Below are 27,863 nucleotides of genomic sequence, written 5' to 3' on the forward strand. Positions count from 1 at the left end.
TTGCGGTCCAAAGATAGCTTAAGTCGGCGTGTTCACGTCGCTCCCGTAGTCGTATCCAGAAAGGAAACCCTTCTCGCTTTTTCCTCTCTCTCGGTCGAAACCTCGAGTCCTCCTCTCCATCGGCGACTCGCGGAATCCTTCAGCAGGTCGGTGTCTCCGCGTCTCTCTCTCTCTCTCTCTCCCTCCCTTCTCCTCGATTCCATCTCAATCGGGCTTTTCTCCGTGCCTTTTACCCTTCAGATTTCTTGATTCGTGGTGGAGTTCGCTTTGTGCCCATCGATTGGGCGCTAATTTTGTGAGATTTGTAAGTGGTTCCACATCTCTTCATCGCTTGGTGAATTCTAGGGTTTCGTCGCTCCTGGGTTTGTTTCTTGCTTTCGCCCCCTTTTCGATTTCTAGGGTTTCTTTTGGTCAGTAGTCGGATTTTTTTGGGGTTTCCTCACGTTATGGCTGCTGGTCGACATGGTGGGTACCGGGATCATGAGTTCAGGGACCGGGAAGCAGATGTAGAGGTCTCCAGGAGGAAGAATTATTATCGGGATCGGCTCCGTGATGGGGCTCGCGATAGGGACCGTGATCACGGTGGCCGGGATATGCGTGATAGGGCTAGTACCTGGCAAAGAGGCATCCGGAAGATGGAAGCGGTGAATGGCTCCTGTCGCTCCCCCTTGTCGAGCAATTCCAGTGGCGGAAGCGGGAAAAGTCAGAAAAGGATTCGCTTATCTGCGAGAGATGTCGAACGTGAAGCTGGGGAGTTGTCTAGTGGGAGTGGATCGGATGATGCTGAAGCACCTCTTTCAGAGGTCAGGGAGAATGGGACTCAGAATTATGAGACTGGTGATCCTTCCATGTCTACTGGGAAACGGAAATTTTCTCCGATTGTTTGGGATAAGGATGAAAATAAACAATCCACGGTTGTAATGTCCAGAGTTAAGAGCAGCAATCTCGAAAACGTTACCTTGCCTCCACCGCCTCCATTGCCTCCAAATTTCATACCACCACGGTCTATTACCATTGTTCAACCGTCTGTTGGGGATACACTGCCTTTAGATGTAGATGTCCATGTAGAGTCAGCTCGGGAACATCTGCTGAATAATAGTCAGGAGACCACGTTGCTAGATGACTATGAAAAGGAACTTTCACCTGCTCGGAGTATTTCTATTTCCAGATGGGCAGACGGAAACTATACATTCCACGATGCTGAAGATGAATATTTTGAGGATGCTGTGCCCAAAAGAAGAAAGACTGTCTTATCTGATTCTGAAGGCCAAAAATCGCAGGAGACACCTACTCCTGAGCTAGGTGAGATTATCATGAGAGAAGATTCTGTAGTGGCTTTGTCTAAGTTGTCTGATTCAGAAGGAGAGGATGGAGATGATGACCAGGGGTTTGAGGTAGATAGGAATGATTATATGGTGGCCAATGGCAATGAGTCTAATGCAGACACAAATGATCAATTGTCTGAAACCGACTCTGAATCTGAGGACATTAGGGCCAAGATGTCAGAGCCCAGACAGCCACCCCAAAGATGTATAAACATGCTCCAAGGTTGTAGAAGCGTTGATGAGTTTGAGAGGCTGAACAAAATAAATGAAGGCACGTATGGTGTTGTGTACAGAGCAAAGGATAAAAAGACTGGGGAGATAGTGGCACTGAAAAAAGTGAAAATGGAGAAGGAGAGGGAGGGATTTCCACTGACCTCACTTAGGGAGATAAATATTTTGCTTTCTTTTCATCATCCTTCGATTGTGGATGTTAAGGAAGTTGTAGTTGGTAGCAGTCTTGATAGTATTTTTATGGTTATGGAATACATGGAACATGATTTAAAGGGGCTGATGGAGACCATGAAGCAGCCATTTAATCAGAGTGAGGTAAAATGCTTAATGTTGCAGCTGTTTTCAGGTGTCAAGTACCTTCATGACAACTGGGTACTCCATAGGTACTCTCAGATTCCAGTTTTAGCATTTATTGCCGTGCTTTTGCCTCTATTTTTGTTTGTTAAATGACTTCTCCTTCATCTAGGGATTTGAAGACATCAAATATTCTGTTAAATAATCGTGGAGAGTTGAAGATATGTGATTTTGGTTTGTCTCGCCAATATGGCAGCCCATTGAAGCCATACACTCACTTAGTGGTGACATTATGGTACAGGTATGTGACACTTTAATCTGTGTTCTTACTTCTTAAGGTTGTTTTTACTCATCTGTTTCTTGTTTTATGGGGATGGTGGTGAGTGATTTTGTAATATCTGTTATTATCTTAGTTGTTAGAGCAATCAACTGCAATTGCTTCCAAGTTGCATCGGTCTTCATCTTAGCTCTCATACTCCACTTTCTTTTTTATGATAGGTCACCTGAACTTCTATTAGGAGCTAAGGAGTATTCAACTGCTATTGACATGTGGTCCTTAGGGTGCATAATGGCCGAACTTCTAGCAAAGGAACCCTTATTCAGTGGAAAAACCGAGTTTGATCAACTTGACAAGGTTTTCCTTCACCTCCTAAAACAGCTATTTCTCATTTGTGCAAACTTTGAATATGTAGTTGTTTATCTACTCTAATGTAAAATGTTTTCTTGCAGATATTCAGGATGCTTGGTACACCCAGCGAAAATATTTGGCCTGGATTTTCTAAATTACCTGGTGCTAAAGTTAATTTTGTCAAGCAACCGTAAGTCTTAAGTCCTGCATTTCCTTGTTTGGTTATTGCATATATCATTAATTTCTAGTCTCGTTATTCACCTTCATTCTCATCATTAACACCATGCTTTTCCAGGCCTCGAGCTATGGATGATCATGCCTAAGCTTTATGGCTTGCTTTGGTGGCACTAGCACTTAGGTGAAGTGTCTTTGATAATTTTAATTCATTTAGCAAATTGTTTCTCCATCTTGCAGGTATAATAAACTACGAGAAAAGTTTCCTCCCATTTCTTTTTCTGGACATCCAACCCTGTCTGAAGCTGGAATTGACTTGTTAAACAAACTTCTGACATATGACCCAGAGAAGGTAAATATTAAGATCTTGAATCAGGTTTCTTGCTGAAGAAAGATCTCATCTTGCTAATTTTTCAGCTGACAAATGTTTGGTGGCTTATTTTTGGATGCAGCGAATAACAGCGGAGGCTGCTCTTAATCATCAGTGGTTCTATGAGGTTCCTTTGCCAAAGTCAAAGGATTTTATGCCTACTTTTCCAGCTCAACATGCTCAAGACAGGTGTCCAAAGCTGCTCAATAAACAAATTTTAGGGCTTCCTTGTATCCAGTCATCTGTGACTCATTTGGATCTTTGTTTCATTTGATATCAGGCGTCTGCGAAGAATAATGAAGAGCCCTGATCCACTTTCAGAACAACGGAAGAAGGAATTGCAACAGGCTGAACTAGGTGTTTCTAGTCTCTTTGGTTAGAGGATAAGTACAAGACATTTCTGGTGGTCTTTGCTGTGAGTACCGAGTAACCCCTGCATATTTAGTCAAGGATCCTTGTTCAAGAATTACTTAGGTGACATTGTGCAGCTTTGTTAGCGTCAGGCAGTGGTTGACAATGTTTAGCAGGCATCACTTTGGTGTGGATGGTGATAAAGGATACTATTTTCCTTTTTCCATCAAAACAATACCTATATCAAGGAAATTTTCACTTAAGCAGCAGTAACGATAAAGCTCACCCTTTAAGTTGTGGATATTTTATCTCGGTATGACTAGTTCCATAGGAGATTTGTACATGTAACAAATTTGTTATTGGCACATTGTAAATGTTGCTTATGATGACTGGATTAATACCAATTATTAATTGAATGTTGACTATGCTTTCGTGAAACTATTTTTGATCGGTCGTGCTGTGTTTGCAAGAGTTAGCTGGTTGATGCGGTTGGAGATTGTTGCTTTTAGTAACCAAGGAAAAGGTCAAAACTTCGTACTCAAAAGGTAATCCTCTGCCTGATGTTTTAAGATAGGAGAAGAATGGGTTTTCCATCTTTATTGGTATAGTTTTGACTCATGATTGTAAGCAAGATAATCCTTTTGTATGCATATGCTTATGATCTGATACTTGAAGGCTTGTTCAGCTTTATGATTGTAAAATTTTTTTGTCCAATCCTGCTGCTTTCCAATCAATAATGACCTATATCAGTTGAAAATTTTTATTGTAACTACTAAACCAAACCTGTAAATTATTCGTCAGAAGGAACATGCATGCTTTCTCAGAGCTGATATGATCTTTTATGGGTTGACATTGTCAACACTAAAACAGAGAAATATAACATGTAAGTTTTACATGAGGACTTGTATTTCTGTGGAGCTTATGGTTCATAATTGAGTACATAGTTGGTAATTTATGAATTTGACTAATTGCATATGATGTGGTGTATGAGAAACCAACATGGTTTGGTTACCAAACAGAATATGAGGAATGTGTTTCCACTTTAGTGGTTGAAATTAATGAAGTTGCAATAGAGGATTCAACAAGTTAAAAGTTGGAAAGTGGTAAAAAAAAAAAAATTGGGGCATTTTTAAAAGCAATGACTTCGTGAAACATGACAGCTAGAGTACCGGACCCTGTTAAGAACAATGCTCTGTGCAAATATTGTTATTGTTATGGATGTTATATTCATGTGAATATATCTGCCATAGTTTTAAAATGCTAGTTTAGTCAATAGACTGCACCGTATATACCATACCCGGTGGCAGCATGCTGCTATTCGCATGTTGTGGCATTTGCAGCTGCATAAGTGAGTCTCTTCACACATACGATGGAATATAGATCTGTTGTATAATATCATATATTATATTATGTGCCTTCAGCTCTGCTCAGGTGCTAACATATATTGTAGAGGTTTCAACTATCCGCCTGTTACTCTGGTAAACATATTTCACATATGGCCTTTATGGTCTTTATTTGAATTCTGCCAGAAATTCAGCTACTTTTTGGATAACATTGGTTTACACAAATTCGTTACAGATTACTTCAATCTCGGTATGTTCATTACACACATATATATGAATGTGTCTGTGTGTATATGTGGTCGATTTAGTTGTTATATTACTTGGCAATTGACATGATTATTTTGGTTACTGACTCCACTCAAATGAAGCGGTGCTTTCTTGCAGATATAAGCTAATATTCTGTATGATTTGATTTGATTTGTCAGGTGTGGTGGTGTTGTGATGACTCTTTTGAGTGTGGGGATCGAGAGTGGTGGGCTTTGTTATAGTGGGTATTCCTATTAAAGCATAACTCATCGTCCTGGGCACGATTTTATATTTGGCTTTCCCCTGGTATAACTTTATTTTCTTTGAAAACTTTTTTTTTTTTTCGTTGGCAATCTGATTGTTTGTTGAAATATCATCATTCTTGTATTTGATTTATTTCCATTTTTTCGGGTGGTTCCCAGTCAATTTAATTTCCAATCAATTTCTTGATGCACTTACACAACAAGATAAGATAGGCAATGACCAAAGAGTCGTAGTTGTGAAGGATTAAGGATATGATGCATACAGGCGAGACATTGAGTGCCGTATGCTTTATGGGGGATTGTGTGCTTGGCATGTGGTAAAAACCCTTCTGGATGCAAATCATTTAGCTACTTGGATGGTGGTCGCATTTAATTCTTTTTCTTACTGCTTTGTGCCCCTTAGATTATGCGCCTATGACATCTATGCGAAACATGTTAGAGAGGGGAGGGGGAGATGTGGTACCGACTGTGTTCTTTTACGAGTTGTTTGTTGTCGAGGACGTTTTAAAGTGGTCTCCGTAATATGCTGTTTAATTTCTTCGAATGGTCCAACGACAAATTAAATGCCAAAGTGCTTTGGTCTAGAATGCTATTGTGGAAGTCTGAGGTCTATGGTTATTTGATAGTGGTCTTGTAGCTTGTCGAAAAGCTGATAGGTTATATAGGGTTGCTCGGTTGGTCGTATGGTCCTTTATTCTTGTAAAGAATAAAAGGGAAAAATAGTTTTATGATGATTGTTTGTTTATATTCTTTATATTCTTGTAGTGAACTATCTCTTATGCAAGGAAGTGCGGTGCAACGATACACTGTTCGGTAAAGCTGGTAATCTGAAATATAAAAGTGCAAGACGTCTGCGCATCTTAAAGGTGAAGCTGATCATTTTTTTTTAATTATCACGGCCAGTAGCAACAGTTTTGAATTCAGTTTATTATATTTTGTTTTGGCAACGTTGCTGGAGAACTTCGACAACGTATTTTGCTGGAGAAAAGTGACTTCACGGATCAGAAAGGCAATTTATCTCGATAGGGGCATACATTTGTTTTAGGTATGTAGCGTTATCCAACTTCACAATACTTTCTCTCTCTTATGTCGCTTGAATTATTACCTTATGCGGCTACATGCCTTTTTCTATTCTTAAGCTCTTTTGTTCTTCCCCCTTTTCCCTTCCCTTCCCTTCCCTTTAGAAGGCGCTTAAGAAAAAGGATCAAAAATTAATGGAAAGGCAAATGAACCTATAGGTTTCCTTTTCTACAGTCTGCCCATAGAAGATATAGATTCGAGAGTTTCTGTCTGATTTCTCTGCCCATCGGCAACAACAGAAAGGAGATGATCGCTTGGCAAAAAGGAGAGAGAGAGAGAGAGAGAGATTCTTGTTCAACGAAGGAGACGTGTCAGTGTGAGCAGGAGCATTGGTCGGTGGCAGACGCAGCCTTGTAGCTACGTTCCCATTGGTCCGTCGGCGGGGCCTCAGCATGCGGAGCGTGGCGAGGGTGCTTCTCTCTCTTGTCCCCCTTGATCTGCTTCAGGCCATGTTTCAGCGCCGGCACCAACGCCTCCATGCACTCGGCAACAGCGTTTGGGTTCCCGGGCATGTTGATGATCTAAAGATGCCAACAGAATCTCATCAATATAAGTCAAATCAAAAAATTGGTTTCTGCTTGCTGACGCATGGAGAACATGTGAAAGGGAATTTAGAAACAATGGTTCCTAAATATATTAACTACTATTAGTAGAGTAAGATTAGGAGGAGCATTACTAATGTTGATCCTCTGATCCCAGCTGCAGCCCGTGAAAGCATCGCGAATGGTGTCACCTGTTTGCCCCAGCCCAGTGAAGAACACCATAGTTAGACAGACGACTTCAGGACAATATCCAAAATAAATCAAGTGTAAGAGATCTGAACTGTATCAGACTTTCTGTATGAAAAAAATAGTTAGATCTGAACACTGATGAAAAAAAAGATCCCTGATAGCATCGGATACCTTACCTTGAGACTCTCTTGAAGCATCACGAATGAAAGACCAGGTGTTTCTTTCTGGATCACCGCCTTTGTAGCCTCAGGTGTCACATCCCTTGGAGTACAGCCAGTGCCACCTATCACAGAACAAAATAAAGATGACGAGAAATGATGCATGAACATGAAGGCTTCTTGACGCTCGAAAAAAAGATTGTCACCTAAAGTAAGAATGAGGTCAACTTTATCGATATCACTCCATTTAAGTAGGGTGTTCTTGATTTTGTCAACTTCATCAGGAACCACAGCTGTTGCTACCACATGGGCTCCTCCCAGCTTTTCGGATAAAGAGTTCACCACGGAAACTGCCCTTGGACCACTGCAGCCATTGAAGTTAACGGATTGTCATCACTGCCGTACAAAGTAAGAGTCTAACACTAAGTCCTCTCGATTGGAGATATGGTGGTCAACATTATCGCTCAAGGAGTAATCTAGGGTATTATATTAAACATGAGACTCTCTCTCTTTCCTAATAGGAAACTCTTATTTCATAACGATTCATAATAGCCTCATAACTAATAAAGCATGGGATTTAAAAGAACTAACTTGCACAACAATACACACAACACACAACTGAATATATGGAGCATTCACATTTGCTCAGTTGGCTTCTCTTGCAAAGAGCAATGGTGATTTCTCCATATTTCATTTAGCATCAAATTTGTGACCACATTGAGCAACTGATTCAATGAGGTGTATCAAGATGCATGTTCTGCAAATGGAACATTTAAAGCAGCTAAAGCCAATGTTTAAAAAGGTTCTTGGAAGACTTATACAGAAGCTTTAACAACCGTAAATATGTGAACAAAACCAACTAAACAAACAAACACTAACTAACAAAAAAAAAAAAAATCCTATTTAGCAAATCAATATTTTTGGCCATTTTTGTGCAGCATGGAAAAAAAACAACCACAAAACATGCTCAGCATGAATCCAAACAAAACACTTGTGTCATCAGTGTGTCGAGAACTCTAATTTCACAACCCAAACTAGATTCTGTAGAGGCCTCTACAAAATTTTTCCTCATAAAAGCCTCATCATAAAGTTACTTGGTATATTTTTAATTTTGGCAATCATCCAGACTTAGAAATGGTCAGTCACATATTATAAAGTCTATGGAATGCTGACTCGATTTCAAGACCACATTAGAGACTGCACGGGTAAACCCTCAAATATATGTTAAGGAGCACAAATGTAGCTATAAACTTCATGGAGAGAGATATATGTGAGAATTTGGCATTCTTTGTATCAGAATGCCTTGTGTGCCACAAGTATATCTACCTTTTTTGGATGGTTAATTGATCCCAGTTTGACCTTCGCTTCCAGGTTTCCATGTTTTAGCTGATTATATTTAAGAATGAATAGGTAGGTTATCTTCATATCATATATGAAGTAGAAAGTATGGTTTTAATTCTTCAGAAGAATCAATTATCTGACCTCTGCTTCACTGTTGTTGTATGCAGAAAAGAAACCAAGATGAGTTGGCACAAGATGACCATCTATTGAACTAAATTTAGCAAATAAGTGTTTCAACTCTCATGAAACATCATCTAACAATTCAACTAACCAAAATATCTCTATGTTTTCATTATACCATCAATGAACCGTTCCATCAGTTTCTTAACCAAAATATTCATTGAATGACGTTGTCCATTGCTTATAACTGAATTCATAAATTAGTATTTCACACAACCTGTTCATCCAAGAGAAGAAATTCCAGTAAAACGATAGCCAGTGTATTAGACAGTAAAAGTACAGAAGGAATTCTACTGGTCTGCAAACAAGCATATATATAAACCAACAAAACAAAAATTGATGAACTATATTTGTCACATTATACACTGGTGACAGAATGAACAACCCTGTGGTCTTTTTTCAACAGTCCTGATAATCCAAACATTTCCTTTTAATAATGAACACAAATAAAACCATTCCGCAATTTCATTATTGTTTAAATAGATAAAAAAAATCAAACCAAATATTAACCAACATTTCCTTATATGTAATTAGAGCTTTTTGCCTTATATGTAATTAGAACCTATCCACAATGTATTAGGCTACACAATTATGAAGACAACCAAGAATGCAGTAACAATGATTTATATATCACCATGAGAGTAAAATATAGCCTTTAGTTCAACAAAGGCGACAGCGTACCTCCTATCAGGGCCACTGCCAGATGAAACAGTGTCACTCACAGTAAGAATGGCTACTTTGACCATTGATTCTTGAGATGCAGCTGTGGGTTGTCTGGCAGAGCATTGCGTAGCAGGTCCATGCTGCACTGACAAGGAAGCCATACTATCAGTCAGCTTACTCATCAACAAGCTGCTAATGTCAGAGATTAGTATGGCTTGAACAGAATTTCCATCTTCAAATATCTGGCCTGTTGCTGGCAACTCTAATAATGCATTTGCAGACTTCAAACTTAAAAGGCGGCTACTCATTTGTTTTCCAGTGCTTTCAGCAATGAACCTATATGGGAGAAAATATCATCTTGATCTCCGAGGGCAATCTGAATTTGCTTTTGTACTTGCAATAACATAAACCATTATCAGTTCTTACCCAGGCCTGCCAGATCCATCATCAAGCTCCCATCTTATTATTGCACAATGATACTCTGGGCGATGGGCGTCTGATCTTATAGGCTGTGCAATCCGGGTGTGCACTCTGCATATTTCAGCTTATATATCAGTTGCTGGGAGAAGAGGCATCTGAAACAATGAACAAGAATCATCTCGAATTTCACTTGTTGAATGGAAATTTTTCTATTCTTATATCTCATGTACCTCTAGTATGAATCCCACACATCCTTTGTGGTCCAAACACAAACCTTAAAGTTTTAAGGGTCTGATCAGGATTACTTCTGTACAATAATTCTAGAATATTATAACCCATGAACAATACAAAAAAAAAAAATCCAAACACTAAGCAAAATAAAAAAGCCAAACATAACAAGAATCTCATCATAATATTTCTTTTCCATTATTTTCTTTAAGAACTCAAACAAAGACTAAAAAACAAAATGATAATGAGTAATAATTCAAAAAAGAAATTAGAAGAAACTGCCAAATAGGACTTTGTGTAAAGAAGCTTCCTTGCAAGATCAAGCTGAAGTATGAATTCTTTTTTACTCATGCTAGTGATAGAATGATTTTAACCCTAACAAACCAACAAAAGAAAAGGATGATCTAAATCAAGGTTTAGGTGCTGCACCCACCACTTACCCTCTGCACAAGGTTCTAGGTGCTGCTAACTCACCTGCTTTAGTTATCTGAGTCTCTAATATGCCTCTAGTGTGACCACTACATCCATTTCTACAGACACCACTGCTATTGCCATCATTGGCTGCAACCATTGTCATCATATTCACCATTCCTACCATCACTGCTATCACCACCTTCTCTATTGCCAAAACCAACCCCACCACTTCCACAGCTATCAACATCACTACGACCATCGCCCCAACCAAACCATCATAATTATTGCCAAAGCTACTGTCATTACCACCATTGCTCCACTACTTTAACCACCAGCACTTTTGTCGCTGCAACCATCAACATTATTGACACCACACACCATTGTTGTATCCATTATTATTACCATCATCAGCAAGGGGGAAAGGTGTGGATTTCTTCCAATGTTTAGTTGGAGGTGAGGATGGGGATGAGGAAGAGGAAGAGGAAGAAATATATGCTCTATAAACAGCAACTGAACAGCATGATGAAAATATATGTTCTATAAACAAAGGTATCACCAACTTATCATATGACAAAGTACAAATACCTCAAGTAGTATATTTCGCTGTTCAATTCCATTTAAATGATCAATAGACTAAATGAAGCTAAAAATCTCCAGACACCCTGTTGACAGGGACTATTAGCATAATGACACCATGAAGAAAACACCTTACTTTACAAGTTTAGTGAACATAAAGCACATGGCCTACATGAAGACTATAATCTAAGATTCTGAAATAGACAGGAGTTAACAGTAATTTTGATGTGGCATGCACGTGCTTGGCTAAACATGTAGGAGCTATTTCTATTGAGACATCAGAAACATCCAATAATTAATGCATTTTTGACAAGTGATAAGTCTCCTATACACGTAACGAAAATTTCTTCCTAATTTTTTTAAAAAGCATGTAGTAGCTCAAGACCTAAGTGGCTTTTAGACAATAAAAGCATTTTTAACATGTACAGCACATGCTGGCTTATATACAAATAGCTTCATGATGAGAATCAAACAAATCTCAGAGAATCTTTAGTTTCATTGTGAAGAAAGTTTCACACACCATGAGATTAAATTATATTGCAAAGAATGGATGAATAATGACCTCTGAAGCTGAGGATTTGCCCAACCAGAAAGATGTCGTACTGCTGGCACCGCAAAAAGATTGAAGCAAACAAGACAACTCACAGGGTTTCCAGGAAAACCAAAAGCAAGGACAGGTTTTGACAGTTTAATATTTTTTGAATTAGTAGTGATCTGAGCAAATGTTAACGGCTTCCCAGGCTTCATGAAAACCTGCATGAGTACACATATAAATCGAATAGTGAAACACAGACAAGGACTATATGACAACAAGCTTTTTGAAAATGCCTGATGAAGAGGTCCTAAATTCATATAATACAAGGACATGAAAAATGAGTAACTCACGATGATAGGAGGATCCACCAGAATAGGTGAAATAACAAGTTTGCATGCAAAGTAGTTGGTATGAGAGCAGAACCTTCTAGAAATTGGTGTATCAAAAAGTTGTGTAAAATGGTTGTCGCTTGCAACAGAGTTAGATGGTCTACATTGATGTAATCACCAAAGACTATATCAGGTTTTTGGATTAATGTACCTAAGGCTCTTGATGCTAATACTCTCACTGATTATTTTCTTAGTTCCTGTACTACATTCAAGAGAAAATGTGGGAATCATATACTAGGTTATACTATACCAAATATTATAAAGCAAGCACCTCTGTAGATTCATTCTCGTGTTTTGGCATTACACAAAAAAATGTAATATAACTTAACCACGGTTCTGTCTTAAGCCTAAACAGTTGACACCTAAAACATATAACCAAAACACGAAAAGGGACTTAAATATCAAGGACTAAGTCAGCAGGTGGAAAAAAAAATCATAAACAAGTCACAGCCTACCTTTTCAAAGTGAATGTTCCCTATTCTTGCTAAGCAGGGTTTGACAAAATCTCTATCTCCCATAGAAACACCACCAGAAGTAAAAAGCATATCAATGTCAGAAGCAATAGCTGCATCAAAAATCTCGGTAAGACTGTCTTCCTTGTCACTAGCAATCCCAAGATCAACAGCTTTACAATGCTGCTGAGTAGCAGCTGCCATTAGCATTGCACGGTTAGAATCTCGTATCTGCAAAATGGAACAGACAATCATAAAAACTGTGTAGGCCCAGTATCATGGTAAAACTAGTCATTATCAACCAATGGAGCCTATGATTGAAAAGAATGTTACATTGAAAGGCATGTTATAACTAAAATGATACCTGACCACGACTTAGATATTTAGTTTCTGGTTCTACTAGCTCATCTCCAGTAGAAAGCACTCCTACAGTTGGTCTAGGGTACACCTGCAGTCAGATGACAAGCCCAGGCTAAGGCTCTTTTAGTTCATTGTATATAGTCAAAACTTTACAGCACTAGCTACCTTCACAATTGCGACTCCTACAGTGGCAAGCAGACCAATCTCTGGACTGCCCAATTGTTCACCTGCCTTCAATACCATGATATCTTTCTCAATGTCGCAACCCTGTCAAGTTCAGTAAAAGAACAGATTACGGACAGATGTTTGGCTCAAATAGTCTGACAAGATATATCATGCCTTTTAGCCCTGGATATAAAAAATAAACTAAAATTACACAAACATAATTATGTTGTTCTCTACATAATCCTATCCTATGTACTAAGAAAATTTGCAACACATCTTCCAAATGAATGGAAACACACTTATTCATCTAAATAGCCATAGTTTTACACTAGAAGAGTAGGCTTACTGCATGCTTCTAGTTTTACAAGTATGGGCAATGATTTCAATCATTTCAACATAAGAAATAATAATAATATATTAATCAAAGCATATCACATAAGAAAAATTATTCCTTTTCACAATTTCCATAAAGAAAGAATTGGCATATAACCAGTGGGCGCCAAGATCCAAAAACGCCCGAGGCGCTAGGCGCTCGCTCGAGAAAAGCGATGTGCTAAAATATAAAAATATATAATATAATTAATAAATATGATTATTTAAATAAAAAAATATGTTATTAAATTAAGAAAATCAGGTACAAAATCATAATGTCATATTAATAAAAAGTCTTAAAAATCAAAACAATAAAATTTTACATCAAATCTATTGAGTTGCTCTGTACACTTGTCATTTATTCTGAAACCTAATAATAATTTTAAATAAATATAAATTAATAGTATTAAAATCAAAATAATATGTTATTAATCTAATAAATAAAAATACTATTATTAGTATACAGTTAGCAGTATACTGTTAATATACCGTTAACAGTATAGTGAGAAGAGTGTGAAAAGACCGAGGCTGCTGAGGCAACGACAACGGTAGCAGGCGACAGCCGTAGCTGGAGTGGGAGCGGCGAGCGACAGCGGGAGTGGGAGTGGGAGTGGGAGCGGGAGTTGCGAGCGACGACGAGAACGACGAGCGACAACGGGAGCGGTGACAGCAGCAGCGAGCAGTCGGCGAGTAGCGATTGTGGCAGCGGCGAGTAGCGATAGTAACAGTGAGCAACGACAGTGGCAGCGACAGCAGAGAGCAACGACAGCGGAGAAGAAATCTCGGCGACAAAATCGCGAGTGTTAGGGTTGGGGAAGTCAGGGAAATCGCAAGAGGGAGCCTGATATCGGTGATTTAATTGGTTCGATTGAACCAACTAAAGCACCGGAGACCAACCAGACCTAAAAATCTAGTTCGGTCACCTGGTTTAACCCAGGCGCTCCCGAAGCGCCCGATGCTAATATTACATGAATTATGTTTATATTACATGAATCAATAGCCTACAACTAAATAAATTTAGAAAATCCAATATATAATAATATACTGAACATCACTACATCAGACTATTGTCAGTCTAATCAGTTCAACACAGACATACTTTTCAATGGCTTCACATTTCTTTTGATTTAAAATAACAACAATTCAGCCTTTTGTAATAGTTATTTCCCTAGCTAAAATTTAGGTCACCACACACTGGGATATCTCTTAAATCTAACTGTCTATCATGAAATAGCACTAAATCAACAGTAAGTCAATAACCAACCAGAAAGTATTCTTTTTAAACTGTTCAATAAAGAATTCTGATTCTCACCTTGATATAAGCAATTTGCTCTAAATTTTACTTGAAGTATAGGACACTATATAACACTAAATGTCTCCATGTAAATGTACCTATTACTTGAATATCCAAAAACAGTTTCATGATATTTGATCAAATACTTGTCCTGTATTTCATAATCTACGTAAATACATCTATGTTGTATTTTAATTAGTACATGTGAAGTTTTTGGTATCAACATAGAAGATTAAGTCTAGAGATCCATGCTTGATTTTTTTCAAGATCCAAGGACCATATATTGTAAAAGAAAGAACTTAATAAGAAAGTGGAAGAACAGGAACTAAAAGCTCCAATATAAATGTGATGTTGGTTTACAAAGTTCAACCACTACAGGACTATTTTACAGATTTTATAGGGGAATGTTCACTGTTCCACTGGAAAATAATAATAAAACCGAAGGAAGAAATTAAACAATAACCGGAAAGGAAGAAAAGATGACCAAAGAAAAAACTCTTATCAGTTAATTTATTATCAAATCATGCATTATCTCCACCTTTAAATAAAGTTATTGGGCCTCAACTAAAGACATTTAAAAATCTAATTCTGAAATCTTCCTAATAACTTTGTTGAACATTGATCCTCAGCGTCTTGTCACGGACAAAATTGTAAACAGAGTGTTTCATGTAATGCTCATGTATGTCCGTGTCTTTTGGTTTGTTCATGCTTTACACAGCATGTAGAGAGACGGTCAAAGGCTTAACAGTCCCAAGTTAGTTGAGTTTGGTGGCCATTTTAGGCTTGTAAATAAAGGTTGTGTCATGTGGACACTTGTGTGAGATATCGATTTGTAGTGGACCATTTTAGACCCTTTGTTGTGCAACCGTACAGAGCTTGTGAAGTCTGTTTGTAATTTGCATTGGTTATGAAGTATTTCCTGAAATGATTGCTTGTGGATCCCGAGTGAGGTGCTTTCTCTAACTCGTTTTCTCTTTTGTAGGTCCTAAGGGACCATAGGAGGTTTCGAGGATGCTGACCTTTGCGGACGGACACGCAAGGTGCCGCACTGTCACGGACAAACTTCTAAACAGGATGTTTGATGTAATACTTATGTATGTCCGTGTCTTTTGGTATGTTCATGCTTTGTACAGCATGTAGAGGGACGGCCGAAGGCTTAATAGTCCCATTTTAGTTAGGTTGGTGATCGTTTTAGGCTTGTAAATAAAGGTTGTGTCATGTGGACACGTGTGAGAGATTTTCGGTCTGTAATGGACCATTTTACCCTTTGTTGTGTAACTGTTCAGAGCTTGTAAAAATCTGTTTGTAATTTGCATTGTCTATAAAGTGTTTTTCAGAAATGTTTGCTGGTGGATCCCGAATAAGGCGTTTTCTCTAACTCGTTCTCTCTTTTGTGGGTCCTAAGGAACATGAGAGGCTTCGGGGAGGCTGACCATTGCGGACGGACACGCAAGGGTACCGCACGACTTAGGCAAAACCAGCTAAGTCCGTGACAGCACGACTTAGGCAAAACCAGCTAAATCTGTGACATATTGTCACGGACAAACTTCGAAACAGGGTGTTTGATGTAATGCTTATGTATGTCCGTGTCGTTCGGCATGTTCTTGCATTGTACAGAATGTAGAGGGGCGGCCGAAGGCTTAATAGTCCCATTTTAGTTGGGTTGGTGGCCTCTTTAGGCTTGTAAATAAAGGTTGTGTCATGTGGACACGTGCTAGAGCTTTTCGGTCTGTAATGGACGATTTTACCCTTTGTTGTGCCACTGTTCAGAGCTTGTAAAGTCTGTTTGTATTTTGCATTGTCTATAAAGTGTTTTTCGGACATGTCTGCTTGTGGATCCCGATTGAGGCGTTCTTTTTAACCCGTTCTCTCTTTGGTTGGTCCTAAGGGACAATGGGAGGCTTCGGGGAGGCTGACCTTTGCGGACGAAAGGGGCGAGGGTGTCGCACGACTTAGGCAAATCCAGCTAAGTCCGTGTCATATGGTATCAGAGCGGGACAAGCACTCATAGAAACACTTGACATGCAAACGTGGGGGACCTAGCGGGGCTGCGTTGAGGACAGTCAGCAACGCGCGACCGTTTGAGGGAAAACGGGCATGGAGATGTAGGGAAAAGAGTCGCTCAGAGGAGCGGGCATCTAACATTGGCATTCAGAGGAATGGCCAACCCTTCGCGCAAGAGGCACCACGAGAACAGGCAAGCTTTGAAGAATGTGGAGCGCACAAAGGTTGGGATGGCTGAGTTTGAGCTTCGGCTCAACGTTGACAACTTTACTTGATGGTGCTCAAGGCAAGCGAGGCGCTTGGCAAAAGGACGAGACCATGCAAAGTGGAATGAGTTGCTCAGCGACCGAAAGAGTTGTGCAAAGCTCACAGAGGTGAGGGGAATTGCTAACTCGAAGAATTCGGTACTCATGCATGGGCTTGTATGCCGACGATGGATTGTTCGTGGCCATCCCAAGGCGGTCGAGACTCGGCGTCATGGAGCATTGAAACTTTCTCTTCGGCATGCGAAGGATACGTCCGAAGGAGGCTGAAGTGTGCAACGAGTTCAGCATGTTGCTAAGCCTTGAGGGGTGCAGCGGTGGCTGTATTGACGTGAAGGCGCAGTCTAGCAAGTGCGTTTGCAAGAGGCAGAACAATGCACAGTTTGTTCAGCAGATCGGAGTAGTCCAAGGGGATGGTGGTCTCCGAAACGAAGAGAGATATTGCTCCAACGGGACAGTTATCCAGGAGGGATAAGTCTCGGCTCTCCAGAGGGAGAATCATGTGAGACGGACTTCACATGTTGAGGAGGAGTACCTCACAAACAACAACTCCACGAAGCTCAATGGACCGAGCAAGCAGCGAGGAGTTGTCACATGATCTCGCTCGAGAGAATGCATGGGTGGATGCATTGCGAGATCAAGTGGGGGAGCGACCTGAAGCAACTTAAATGAAGGCACACTTAGAGTCGATATGGAGATCGGACTCAAGGGAGGGCTGACCCGTGGAATGGTGGGCGCGAGGGCCACCATCGACTCAATGCAAAAACGAGGAGCGGAGCAACTTGGGTGTAACTTGGCGAAGTACCCAAGCCGCATGAAGGGAGCCAGCAGAGAAGTTGGAACATAGAGCAGAGGCACAGTGCTTTCCTTAGACAGAGGTAAAGGACATGAACTCTTGTAGAGGCAAGAGCAGGATCATGTTGTTCCATGGGTCCTCCATTCTGACGGAGTGGACTCATCTTGCATGGTGCCAAAGACGAAGGGAGCTTTTGGGCACATGCACCTTATCTCGGAGGAGCATTTGATGGAGGAACTAAGGCGACTCAATTTGCGGAGGCGAAGTTGGGTTCAGAAGGCCTTAGCACGGGGCAAGAGGACGCAGAGGCGGGTACTCTTGAAGAATATGCCACAGTGTTGCCATTCAAGTTGCCATGAAGGAAGCAGTGCGCAACGGAGATTGTGCTGGTAGGGGCAGAGGCCCAGGATCCAGGCAATGGTGCACAAATTACAGCGAAGTCGGTGGACTTCGGGAGCTACTAGGCGACGGACTGTCCTAGAGCGGTGCTTCATCTAGGTGTGACCCAAGAGTGGGTGGATGAAGGTCGATTGCCAAAGGAGCGAACAAAATCGAAGGTGGAGGAGACCCTGCGATGTATTGGCAGAGGCCACACATGGAGGGTTCACAATTCGAGTTTATTCCACAAGGATCAGAATGCAATGGAGATGTCACCAGGAGGCGACATGGTGCAGCGGATCGTGGTGGAACAGTTCGTGGCAATGCGACACACACGACATAGTCCCGTGAGGGATGAGATCATATGGAGGTATGATCGGGAGCTACTGGGAGCTCCACTTCGGTGAACAACACGACGGCAAGAAAGGCTATGGATTCAAGGAGTGAAGGCCATGGTACCGCAGAGGCGGGTCTTCCGTGCGTGCATCGAATTTTGCATCGGACGAAAACCTTGGTCGTCAGCATATGGGGGCTGTGTTCCACTAAGGGAAAAGTTCGAATGCAAGTACCAGTGAGTTCCATGGGAGGGACATGATCATGCAGAGGTATGATCGAAGCAGCTGGAGAGTTGGACTGCTCCAGAGCTCATATTCGCTTAAGGGAGCCCGACAAGTCAGAGGACAAGGTCGAGTAAGCGAACGTTGCTACCAAGGAAGCTAAGGAGAACAGAATCGGTGCAAACTCTACAACGTGATGGCAGAGGCCATGCATGGGAGTTGCAGTCTGTCTTTCCATCGACAAAACGGACTGCTTGGAAAACACAAAGGTGTCGAAGCAGGGGGTCGAAAGGGGCGAGGAAGCGACGACGAGTCCAGAGGGACTTAGCTACCCAAAGATTAAGCATCAGTTAGAATGGAGGTGGCCTCAGAGGAGTGCCACGGAGACATATCTACTGATTGTGAAGAAAAGGGATTCAGAGGCGAGGCGACGGATAGTAGCGCCATGGGCATGGCAGCGCCATGGTACCGCAGAGGCGGGACTTCCGTGAAAGTCATTGATCCCTTGCTCTCACGGAGGGAGAGCGCTTGGTCGTGAAAGGGGCTGAGGAGGTGGAGCATGCAGAGGCAATCTCCAAGTACCGAGACAAGGCTGAAGGGCAGAGGCCAAGAAACTTCGTAAGACCGGTGTCAACAAGTTTCTCATCAAGATAGCCGTAAGTGAAAGACTTCGGGTCATGCAAGAGTGCACAACCAAGGAACGAAGCAAGCAGTACGCGGTGCTGTACCTTTGCTACTCAGTGGAGTAGGCGGCAGGGTTGATGGAGAAGACGGTACAATCCCAGAGGCGACCTCATCTATCAGAGAATTACTCCAAGTTGGGGTGAAAACTTCCTGCATTCCAGAAGTTCAATGGCATTGAGAAGGTGAATCACAGTAGCTAACTCAACGCAAGGAGTGCAAACACTTCAAGTGCTTCAGAAGTGTGAGCAAAGAGCAGGCGAAGGCCAGTAACCAGCTCGATGCGTGAAGTACAACCTCGAGGAGGCGGGCGAAGTCAAGTAACCTTTGCCTTCTCAATCCTTAAGAGAATGGGCGAAACCGAGTACCCCAATTCTCTTATCTATCCAGCAGAGGAGCTATGCACAAGTTCAAAGACCCTTCGAAGAGAATGGAAGACAACAGTCGTCAAATCCTCACCAATGGTGATCAGTGCTACTGAGAGTAGATTGTCCGCTTCATTTCCCAACGAAATGCTAATCGAAAGCGGAAGTGATGCGAACCTACTTGGATGTGACAACTAACTGAAAGAAGAGTCAATGAGCAGATGTTGTGGAGGAAGGACCCAAAACTTCAGAAGTTTGCGAGACGATGCTCGTTAAAGCTCCAACAAGCATCCACCCAGTTCGAGCAACATGTGGAATTAATGAGAGACTGGCGCAGTAAGGATGGTCTTTTCCTTCATCTGGGAGATCCGCAGGAATCAATGAGGATCAACACAACTCAGCCAACCCCACACCAGAGTCAGAGTCATTGGCGAGTTGAAGCAGCATGGCGGATCAAAGGTTCGACTACTCAGAAACAGCAGCGGAGAGCAGCTGGGAGCCAGGAGGCGCATTGCAACTGGAGCAGAAGATTGAAGACTCAGCAAAGGCGAAGAGTTGCAGTGTTCACAAAGGCTTCGACGAGGACGTCGAAGGGATAAGTGGGGGAGAATGTCACGGACAAACTTCGAAACAGGGTGTTTGATGTAATGCTTATGTATGTCCGTGTCGTTCGGCATGTTCTTGCATTGTACAGAATGTAGAGGGGCGGCCGAAGGCTTAATAGTCCCATTTTAGTTGGGTTGGTGGCCTCTTTAGGCTTGTAAATAAAGGTTGTGTCATGTGGACACGTGCGAGAGCTTTTCGGTCTGTAATGGACGATTTTACCCTTTGTTGTGCCACTGTTCAGAGCTTGTAAAGTCTGTTTGTATTTTGCATTGTCTATAAAGTATTTTTCGGACATGTCTGCTTGTGGATCCCGATTGAGGCGTTCTTTTTAACCCGTTCTCTCTTTGGTTGGTCCTAAGGGACAATGGGAGGCTTCGGGGAGGCTGACCTTTGCGGACGAAAGGGGCGAGGGTGCCGCACGACTTAGGCAAATCCAGCTAAGTCCGTGTCAATATGGTATCAAAGCGGGACAAGCACTCATAGAAACACTTGGCATGCAAACGTGGGGGACCTAGCGGGGCTGCGTTGAGGGCAACCAGCACGCGCTACCGTTTGGGGGAAAGCAAGCATGGAGATATAGAAAAAAAGAGTCGCTTAGAGGAGCAGGCATCTAAGATTGACATTCAGATGAATGATCAACTCTTAGCGCAAGAGGCACCACGAGGACAAACAAGCTAGGAAGAATGCGTAGCGCACAAAGGTTGGGATGGCTGAATTTGAGCTACAGCTCAACGTTGGCAGCCATACTTGATGGTGCTCAAGGCAAGCGAGGCGCTTGGTAAAGGATGAGACCATGTAAGGTGCAATGGGTTGTTCAGCGACTGAAAGAGTTGTGCAAAGCTCACAGAGGTGAGGGGAATTGCTAACTCGAAGAATTTAATACTCATGCAGAGGATTGTATGCGAACGATAGAGTGTTCGTGGCCATCCCAAGGTGACCGAAACTCGAAGTCATGGAGCATTGAAACTTTCTCTTCAGCATGAGAAGGATATGTCCGTAGGAGGCTGAAGTGTGCAGTGAGTTAAGCATGTTGCTAGGCCTTGATGGGTGCAGCGGGGGCTGTATTGACGCGGAGTCACAATCTAGCAAATGTGTTTGCAGGAGCCAGAACAATGCACAGTTTATTCAGCAATGCAGAGTAGTTCAAGGGGATAGTGGTCTCCGAAACTTTCAGAGTGAAGGAAGTAAAGAGAGAAGTTGCTCCAACGGAACAGATATCCAGGAGGGATAAGTCCTGACTCTCCAAAGGGAGAACCATGTGCAACGAACCGCACATGTTGAGGAGTACCTCAAAACAACTTCATAAAGCTCAACGGACCGAGCGAGCGATGTGTTGTCGCATGATCTCGCTTGAGATAATACATTGGGGGAATGCATTGCGAAATCTTGTAGGGAAGCGACCTAAGGCAACATAAGATGAAGGTACACATAGAGTCGATATGGAGATCGGACTCAACGAAGGGCTGACCCGTGGAATGGTGGGTCGGGGGCCACCATCAACTCAATGCAAAACAAGGAGCGGAGCAACTTGGCGAAGTACCTAAGCCGAATGAAGGGAGCCATCATAGAAGATGGAACATGGAGCGGAGGCACAGAGCTTTCCTTGGACAGAGGTAAAGGACATGAACTCTTATAGAAGCAAGAGCGGGATCATGTCGTTCCATAGGTCCTTCATTCTAATGGAGCGGACTCATCTTGCATAATGCCAAAGACGAAGGGAGCTTCTGGGCACATGCACCTTATCTCGGAGAAGCATTTGATGGAGGAACTAAGACGACTCAACTTGCGAAAGCAAAGTTGGGTTCAGAAGGCCTTGGCACGAGGCAAGAAGACGCGGAGGCGAGTACTCTTGAAGAATAAGCCACAGTGCTGCCATTCATGTTATTATAAAGAATGCGGTGCGCGGCGAAGATTGTGCTGGTAGGGGCAGAGGCCCAAGATCCAGACAATGGTGCACAAATTTCAGCGAAGTCGGTGAACTCCGAGAGCTACTAGGCGACGAACTGTCCTAGACCAGTGCTTCGTCTAGGTGTGACCCAAGAGCGGGTGGACGAAGGTCGATTTCCAAAAGAGCGAACACAATCAAAGGTGGAAGAGGCCCTGCAATGTGTTAGCAGAGGCCACACATGGAAAGATCACAATCAGAGTTCATCCCACAAGGATCAGAATGCAATGGAGATATCACCAGGAGGCGACATGGTGCAACGAATCATGGTGGAACAGTTCGTGCCAATGTGATACACACGAATCTTGTCCCGTGAGGGACTATATCATACAGAGGTATGATTGGGAGCTACTGGGAGCTCCACTTCGGTGAACAACACGACAACAAGAAGGGCTATGGATTCAAGGAGTGAAAGTCATGATACCGCAGAGGCGGGTCTTCCGTGCGTGCATCGAATTTTACATCGGATGAAAGACTTGGTCATCAGCATATGGGGGTTGTGTACCACCGAGGGAAAAGTTCGAATGCAAGTACAGGTGAGTCCCATGGGAGGGACTTGATCATGCGAAGGTATGATCAAAGCGATTGGAGAGTTGGATTGCTCCAGAGCTCATATTCGTTTAAGGGAGCCCGATAAGTTAGAGGACAAGGCCGAGTAAGCGAGCGTTGCTACCAAGAAAGCTAAGGAGAACAGAGTCGATGCGAACCCTGCAACATGATGGCAGAGGTCATACATGGGAGTTGCAGTCTGTCTTTCCATCGACTAAGGATAACTGCTTGGAGAACACAGAGATGTTGAAGCAGGGGGTCGAAAGGGGCGAGGAAGTAACGACGAGTCCAGAGGGACTTAGCTACCCAAAACAAAGCATCAGTTAGAATAGAGGTGGACTCGGAGGAGTGCCACAGAGACATATCTATCGATCGTGAAGAAAGGGAAGCAGATGTGAGGCGACGGATAGTAGGGTCATGGGTATGATAGCGCCATGGTACCACAGAAGCGAGACTTCTGTGAAGTTATCGATCCCTTGCTCTCATGGAGTGAGAGCGCTTGGTCGTGAAAGGGGCCAAGAAGGTGAAGCATGCGGAGGCAAACTCCAAGTACCAAGACAAGGCTGAAGAGCAGAGGCCAGGGAACTTCGTAAGACTGGTGTCGACGAGCTTCTCATCAAGATAGCCGAAAGTGAAGGACTTCGGGTCATGCAAGAGTACACGACCAAGGAACGAAGTAGGCAGTATGCGGTGCTGTACCTTTGCTACTCAGTGGAGTAGATGGCAGGGTTGATGGAGAAGACGGTACAATCCCAGAGGCGGCTAAAACTATTAGAGACTTACTCCAAGTTGGGGTGAATACTTCTTGCATTCCAGAAGTTCGATGGCATTGAGAAGGTGAATCACAGTAGCTAACTCAACGCACGGAGTGCAAACACTTCAAGTGCTTCAGAAGTGTGAGCAAAGAGCAAGCGAAGGCCAATAACCAACTCGATGCATGGAGTACAACCCTCGAGGAGGCAAGAGAAGTCAAGTAACCTTTGCCTTCTCAACTCTTAAGAGAATGGGCGAAACCGAGTACCCCAATCCTCTTATTTATCCAGCAAAGGATCTCTACTCTTAAGATAATGAAAGATAATAGTTGTCAAATCATCACCAATGGTAATCAGTACTACTGAGAGTAGATTATCCGCTTCATTTTTCAACAGAATATCAATAGAAAGCGGAAGTGATGCGAACTTACTTGGAAGTGACAACTAAGTGAAAGAAGAGTCGATTGACAAATTTTGTGGAGGGAGGACCCAAAAAAACTTCAAAAAGTTTGCGAGGCGATGCTCATTAAAGCTCCAACATGCATCCACCCAGTTCAAGCGACATGAGGCATTTGAGAGACTGGTGCATACTAAGGATGGTCTTTTCCTTCATCTGAAGGATTCGTCGGAACCAACAAGGATCAACACAACTCAACCAACCTCACACTAGAGTCATAGTCATTGGCGAGTTGAAGCTGTCTGGCGGATCAAAAGTTCAACTACTCAACAACAATGACGGAGAGCAGTTGGGAGCCAAGATTGAAGACTCAACAAAGGCGAGGAGTTGTAGTGTCGGCAGAGGCTTCGACGAGGACGTCGAAGGAATAAGTGGGGGACAATGTCATGGACAAAATTGTAAACAAGGTGTTTAATGTAATGCTCATGTATGTCCGTGTCTTTTGGTTTGTTCATGCTTTACACAGCATATAGAGGAACGATCGAAGGCTTAGCAGCCCCAAGTTAGTTGGGTTTGGTGGTCATTTTAGGCTTGTAAATAACGGTTGTGTGATGTGGACACTTGTGGGAGATATCGATCTGTAGTGGACCATTTTGGACCCTTTGTTGTGCAACCGTTCAGAGCTTGTAAAGTTTGTTTATAATTTGCATTGGTTATGAAGTGTTTCTTGAAATGATTGCTTATGGATCCCGAGTGAGGTGCTTTCTCTAACTCGTTTTCTCTTTTGTAGGTCCTAAGGGACCATAAGAGGTTTCAGGGAGGCTGACCTTTGCGGATGAACACGCAAGGGTGTCACACGACTTAAGCAAAACCAACTAAGTCCGTGATAGTCTGTCGTAATTATATCAATGGTGGCTTTTTTTCTTTCATATGGTGTTATAGTAGCTGACGGTGCTGACTTATTGAGTTTTTAGGTTACCTTCCCTCTGAATATTATTTAGAGAGCTTGTTTTTGTGATTTGAACCCAATATGGTTTGGTACTTCTCCCTTTCCAGTTAAACTTACAGATTTGTAGGACAAAAGGATGTGAATTAGAAAATGAAGTGGATGGCCTAAAGCAAGGGCATAGAGAAACACAAAAAATGTAGTAATTCGAATGGCATTGAAAAGAGAAACAACAATGTCATTACACGAAAGCTGACAAATTGATGGTGTTCAAAGTCGGATGCACAGAGTATCTTTGGTACTTGAATCCAATGTAAGTGTCACCAAGCTGTTAAGGGAAAATTTAGGCAAACTGAACTAATCGATATTTCAGACCTTCTGTTTCACTTGTCTATAAAGTAATAATATTAAAACAAAACTGAATGACTCCAATTAATGTACCACATTACGAATGTCATTTCCAAGTGGTACTCCCACCAATATTCTGACCCTCTTTAACCCATCCACATTGTCTGTCACTTCTTCAGTATCCTCAACTTGCACAACTGAGTCAGCACCATCAGGTATTGGTCCTGAAGTAAACAAAATTAAGACATGTAATAAAAATTTAGTATCATGCAGTTGCAGTAAATTGGTTAAGGATGAAAGTTAGAAGAATAACTACTACAGTATTCACATTGCCCCTCATGCTACCTAGATAAGTTTCTTACAAACATAAAATTAAAAATCTGGTTGAGGATTTCCATAAGCAAATTGTTTTGTGAGGTTTCAAAACATGAGACAGAGTAGATAATTGAAATAATTGCAAATAGTTCCAGATACTCTTAGTTTTGGTCATTCCGTGCAAAAATTCCAGAAAAAAGGTTTCCACTTGGAAAGACACATTCATTTCGTTTTTTTTTTCACTACACAACCACTTTCCATATTTTGGGTTGGTAAATTGGGTAAAAACTTCTTTTCATAATTTAAGGAAAATTAGTTTTATATTTATTAAATAATTGCTCTACAAATGAAATGGGAAATATATGAAATTTAGATCATTCTGACCACTTCTGGCACAACAGAATTTTTTGTCATTCTTCTTGTTTGTATCACTACACCTTCAACCATAGATGTCCCTCCTGCCAACATCTCATCACACTCAAATCTTGGTAGGCTACATACACTTGTCAATCTCACAACTCTAAAGATCTCAAAAGTTGGTAAATCTTCCTCTCCATCAGGAAATTCCTTTTTTTAATTTTTTAGTCATTTTGATAAATAAGTCTGAGGTTTTATATCAGACCCATTAATCCATGAACGTTATGTATTTCCCTTGAACAAGTCAAAGGTAGTTCTTATTTGAAGATTGTGTCTTGGATCCAACATCTCATCCAACAACTGTGCACTCTAACATTGATAGTTATGTATACCTCTGTCAATTTCACAACTCTAAAAAACTCAAACCTGGTACATCTCTCTTCCATCTGGATTTTCTTCTCTTTTATTAATTAGTGTGAGGTTTTATATCAGATTGAAATAAACCGCGAAAATAATGCTTGTTCCTTAAACGAGTCATATGTAGTTCTTATTTGAAGATTGCATCTTCTGGAGTATTCTGTTTAACCTACAGCTAATTTTAGAAATATATGAACTTTAAATATATCATGCAAATGCAATCGTTGCTTTATCATCCTTAGAATTTATCAGTTCCATATTCTTGGAATTTAGTCATACTTAAGCATACTTTATAAACCTATGACAATGATGTAACAGTAGGGATTTACATAGCAGATATCAGCATTTTAATGTTTTATCAATTAAGAAGATGAAAATTTCAGCAAGAAAACTAACTAAAAAATAGAAGGTCAACTTCTACTTGAAACTTTTTAGCACCAACCACAGCGACACCTAATAGAAACAGTTACCAACATCTAATAGACTTTACGTTGGGCCAGTGGGATGCTGAACACTTGATACTTATGATGGTAAATCCAGGAATAGAAAACATTGTTGACTATTACCACATCCATTTAGACACCTAATTTTCCGGAAATCAAAATTGACACAAATTTTGGCACATGGAAATCAGAAATAGAAAAAAATAGAAGGGAAAAGAATCAAAAGAAGAGAATCACCTCCGGTCGTCACATAAGCGACAGTTCCAGGAGTAACGACCACGCCCACACCATCATCGCCGGCTCTGGACTCCGTGATCACTGGATACACTCCAGGCCCGTCCGAAGCGACCACCGCATATCCATCCTGCAGCGCGAGCGAGCCAGTCTCAGATGAAGCACATGAAACTAAAGACTTGCAAAGGAACAACAACCGCAAAAAAGAAAGAGAGGAGAGACTGTTAAGCAGAGGCCTTGATGGAGGCGCGATAGGGAGGGAGAGGGTCGGCGGCGCGGACGTCCTCGGCGAGGATGAGCCCGAGGGCCTCGTGGAGCGGCACGGCCACCGGCGGCAGGCGCTCCGCCACGCTGAGGACGATGCGGAGGGCTTCGTCGACGGGTATCATCGGGGCGGGGCGGGGCGGCGACGGCGTGGGGGAGTTGGGAGTATCTCCGCACCTTCGCTTCTTGTAGGCCTCGCCTCAAATCGATTGGGACCGTCCCCTTTTGATGTCACTGCGTGGAGATCTTCCCTTTTGTTTACTATTATTATTATTATTAGTAGTGATAGTAGTAGTAGTTGGGTAATATAATATACATATTATATATATATATATATCGAAATTAATGATTTCGGTATTTATCTCTCTAAATGCAAGTATATCCCTACAATACTCAAGAATGTACGGATACAACATTGGAAATAATTTCCTTTACTTTGATCTTAACATAGTGTGATGTTGAAACTCAATTTGATATCAATAAAAGCATCCAAAAATTATAAAGAGTGTTTTAGGTATTTAATAATTATTTTTTAAGTTTAATAGGAATCATGATGTTTAGTACTTTCTGTAATTTTATTGAGCCAAGATTGAGGAGGATGGCATATATGAATTATTTAAATATTTAGAGGAATATGTATGTAAATTTTAAACACTAAGATTT

At 41.7% G+C, this 27,863-nt stretch overlaps 2 protein-coding genes across 12 annotated transcripts; one reads left to right on the plus strand and one right to left on the minus strand.

Moving 5' to 3' along the window:
* Positions 1-7,362, plus strand: LOC108951748 (cyclin-dependent kinase G-2-like). 10 transcript variants are annotated; one of them, XR_010481226.1, is made up of 14 exons: positions 2-146; positions 241-1,939; positions 2,023-2,151; positions 2,349-2,484; positions 2,580-2,668; positions 2,893-3,004; positions 3,105-3,211; positions 3,303-3,437; positions 3,846-3,918; positions 4,903-4,966; positions 5,142-5,268; positions 5,991-6,270; positions 6,545-7,113; positions 7,198-7,362. XR_010481226.1 is itself a non-coding variant. In XM_065090154.1 (9 exons), the coding sequence occupies exons 2-8, from the start codon at positions 447-449 to the stop codon at positions 3,400-3,402; spliced, it is 2,166 nt and encodes a 721-aa protein (XP_064946226.1). In that variant the 5' UTR covers positions 2-146; positions 241-446; the 3' UTR covers positions 3,403-3,437; positions 3,511-3,642. The 10 variants fall into 10 exon arrangements, 5 of the variants coding, with proteins under 5 accessions (XP_064946230.1, XP_064946226.1, XP_064946228.1 ...); XR_010481225.1 differs by having other exon boundaries at positions 3,850-3,918; XR_010481224.1 differs by lacking the exon at positions 4,903-4,966.
* Positions 6,437-27,439, minus strand: LOC103971517 (molybdopterin biosynthesis protein CNX1). Of its 2 annotated transcripts, XM_009385549.3 has the most exons (13): positions 27,173-27,439; positions 26,940-27,066; positions 25,264-25,394; positions 12,918-13,019; positions 12,757-12,840; positions 12,396-12,623; positions 11,579-11,769; positions 9,805-9,909; positions 9,397-9,714; positions 7,401-7,558; positions 7,213-7,319; positions 6,982-7,038; positions 6,437-6,826 (listed from the first exon to the last, which is right to left on the minus strand). In XM_009385549.3, the coding sequence occupies exons 1-13, from the start codon at positions 27,323-27,325 to the stop codon at positions 6,617-6,619; spliced, it is 1,971 nt and encodes a 656-aa protein (XP_009383824.2). In that variant the 5' UTR covers positions 27,326-27,439; the 3' UTR covers positions 6,437-6,616. The 2 variants fall into 2 exon arrangements, with proteins under 2 accessions (XP_009383824.2, XP_064946231.1); XM_065090159.1 differs by lacking the exons at positions 25,264-25,394; positions 27,173-27,439 and having other exon boundaries at positions 26,940-27,070.
* Between the last annotated feature and the right edge of the window lie 424 nt (positions 27,440-27,863).

The sequence above is a fragment of the Musa acuminata genome, chromosome BXJ1-11, assembly GCF_036884655.1.
Source record: "Musa acuminata AAA Group cultivar baxijiao chromosome BXJ1-11, Cavendish_Baxijiao_AAA, whole genome shotgun sequence".
NCBI lineage: Eukaryota > Viridiplantae > Streptophyta > Magnoliopsida > Zingiberales > Musaceae > Musa > Musa acuminata.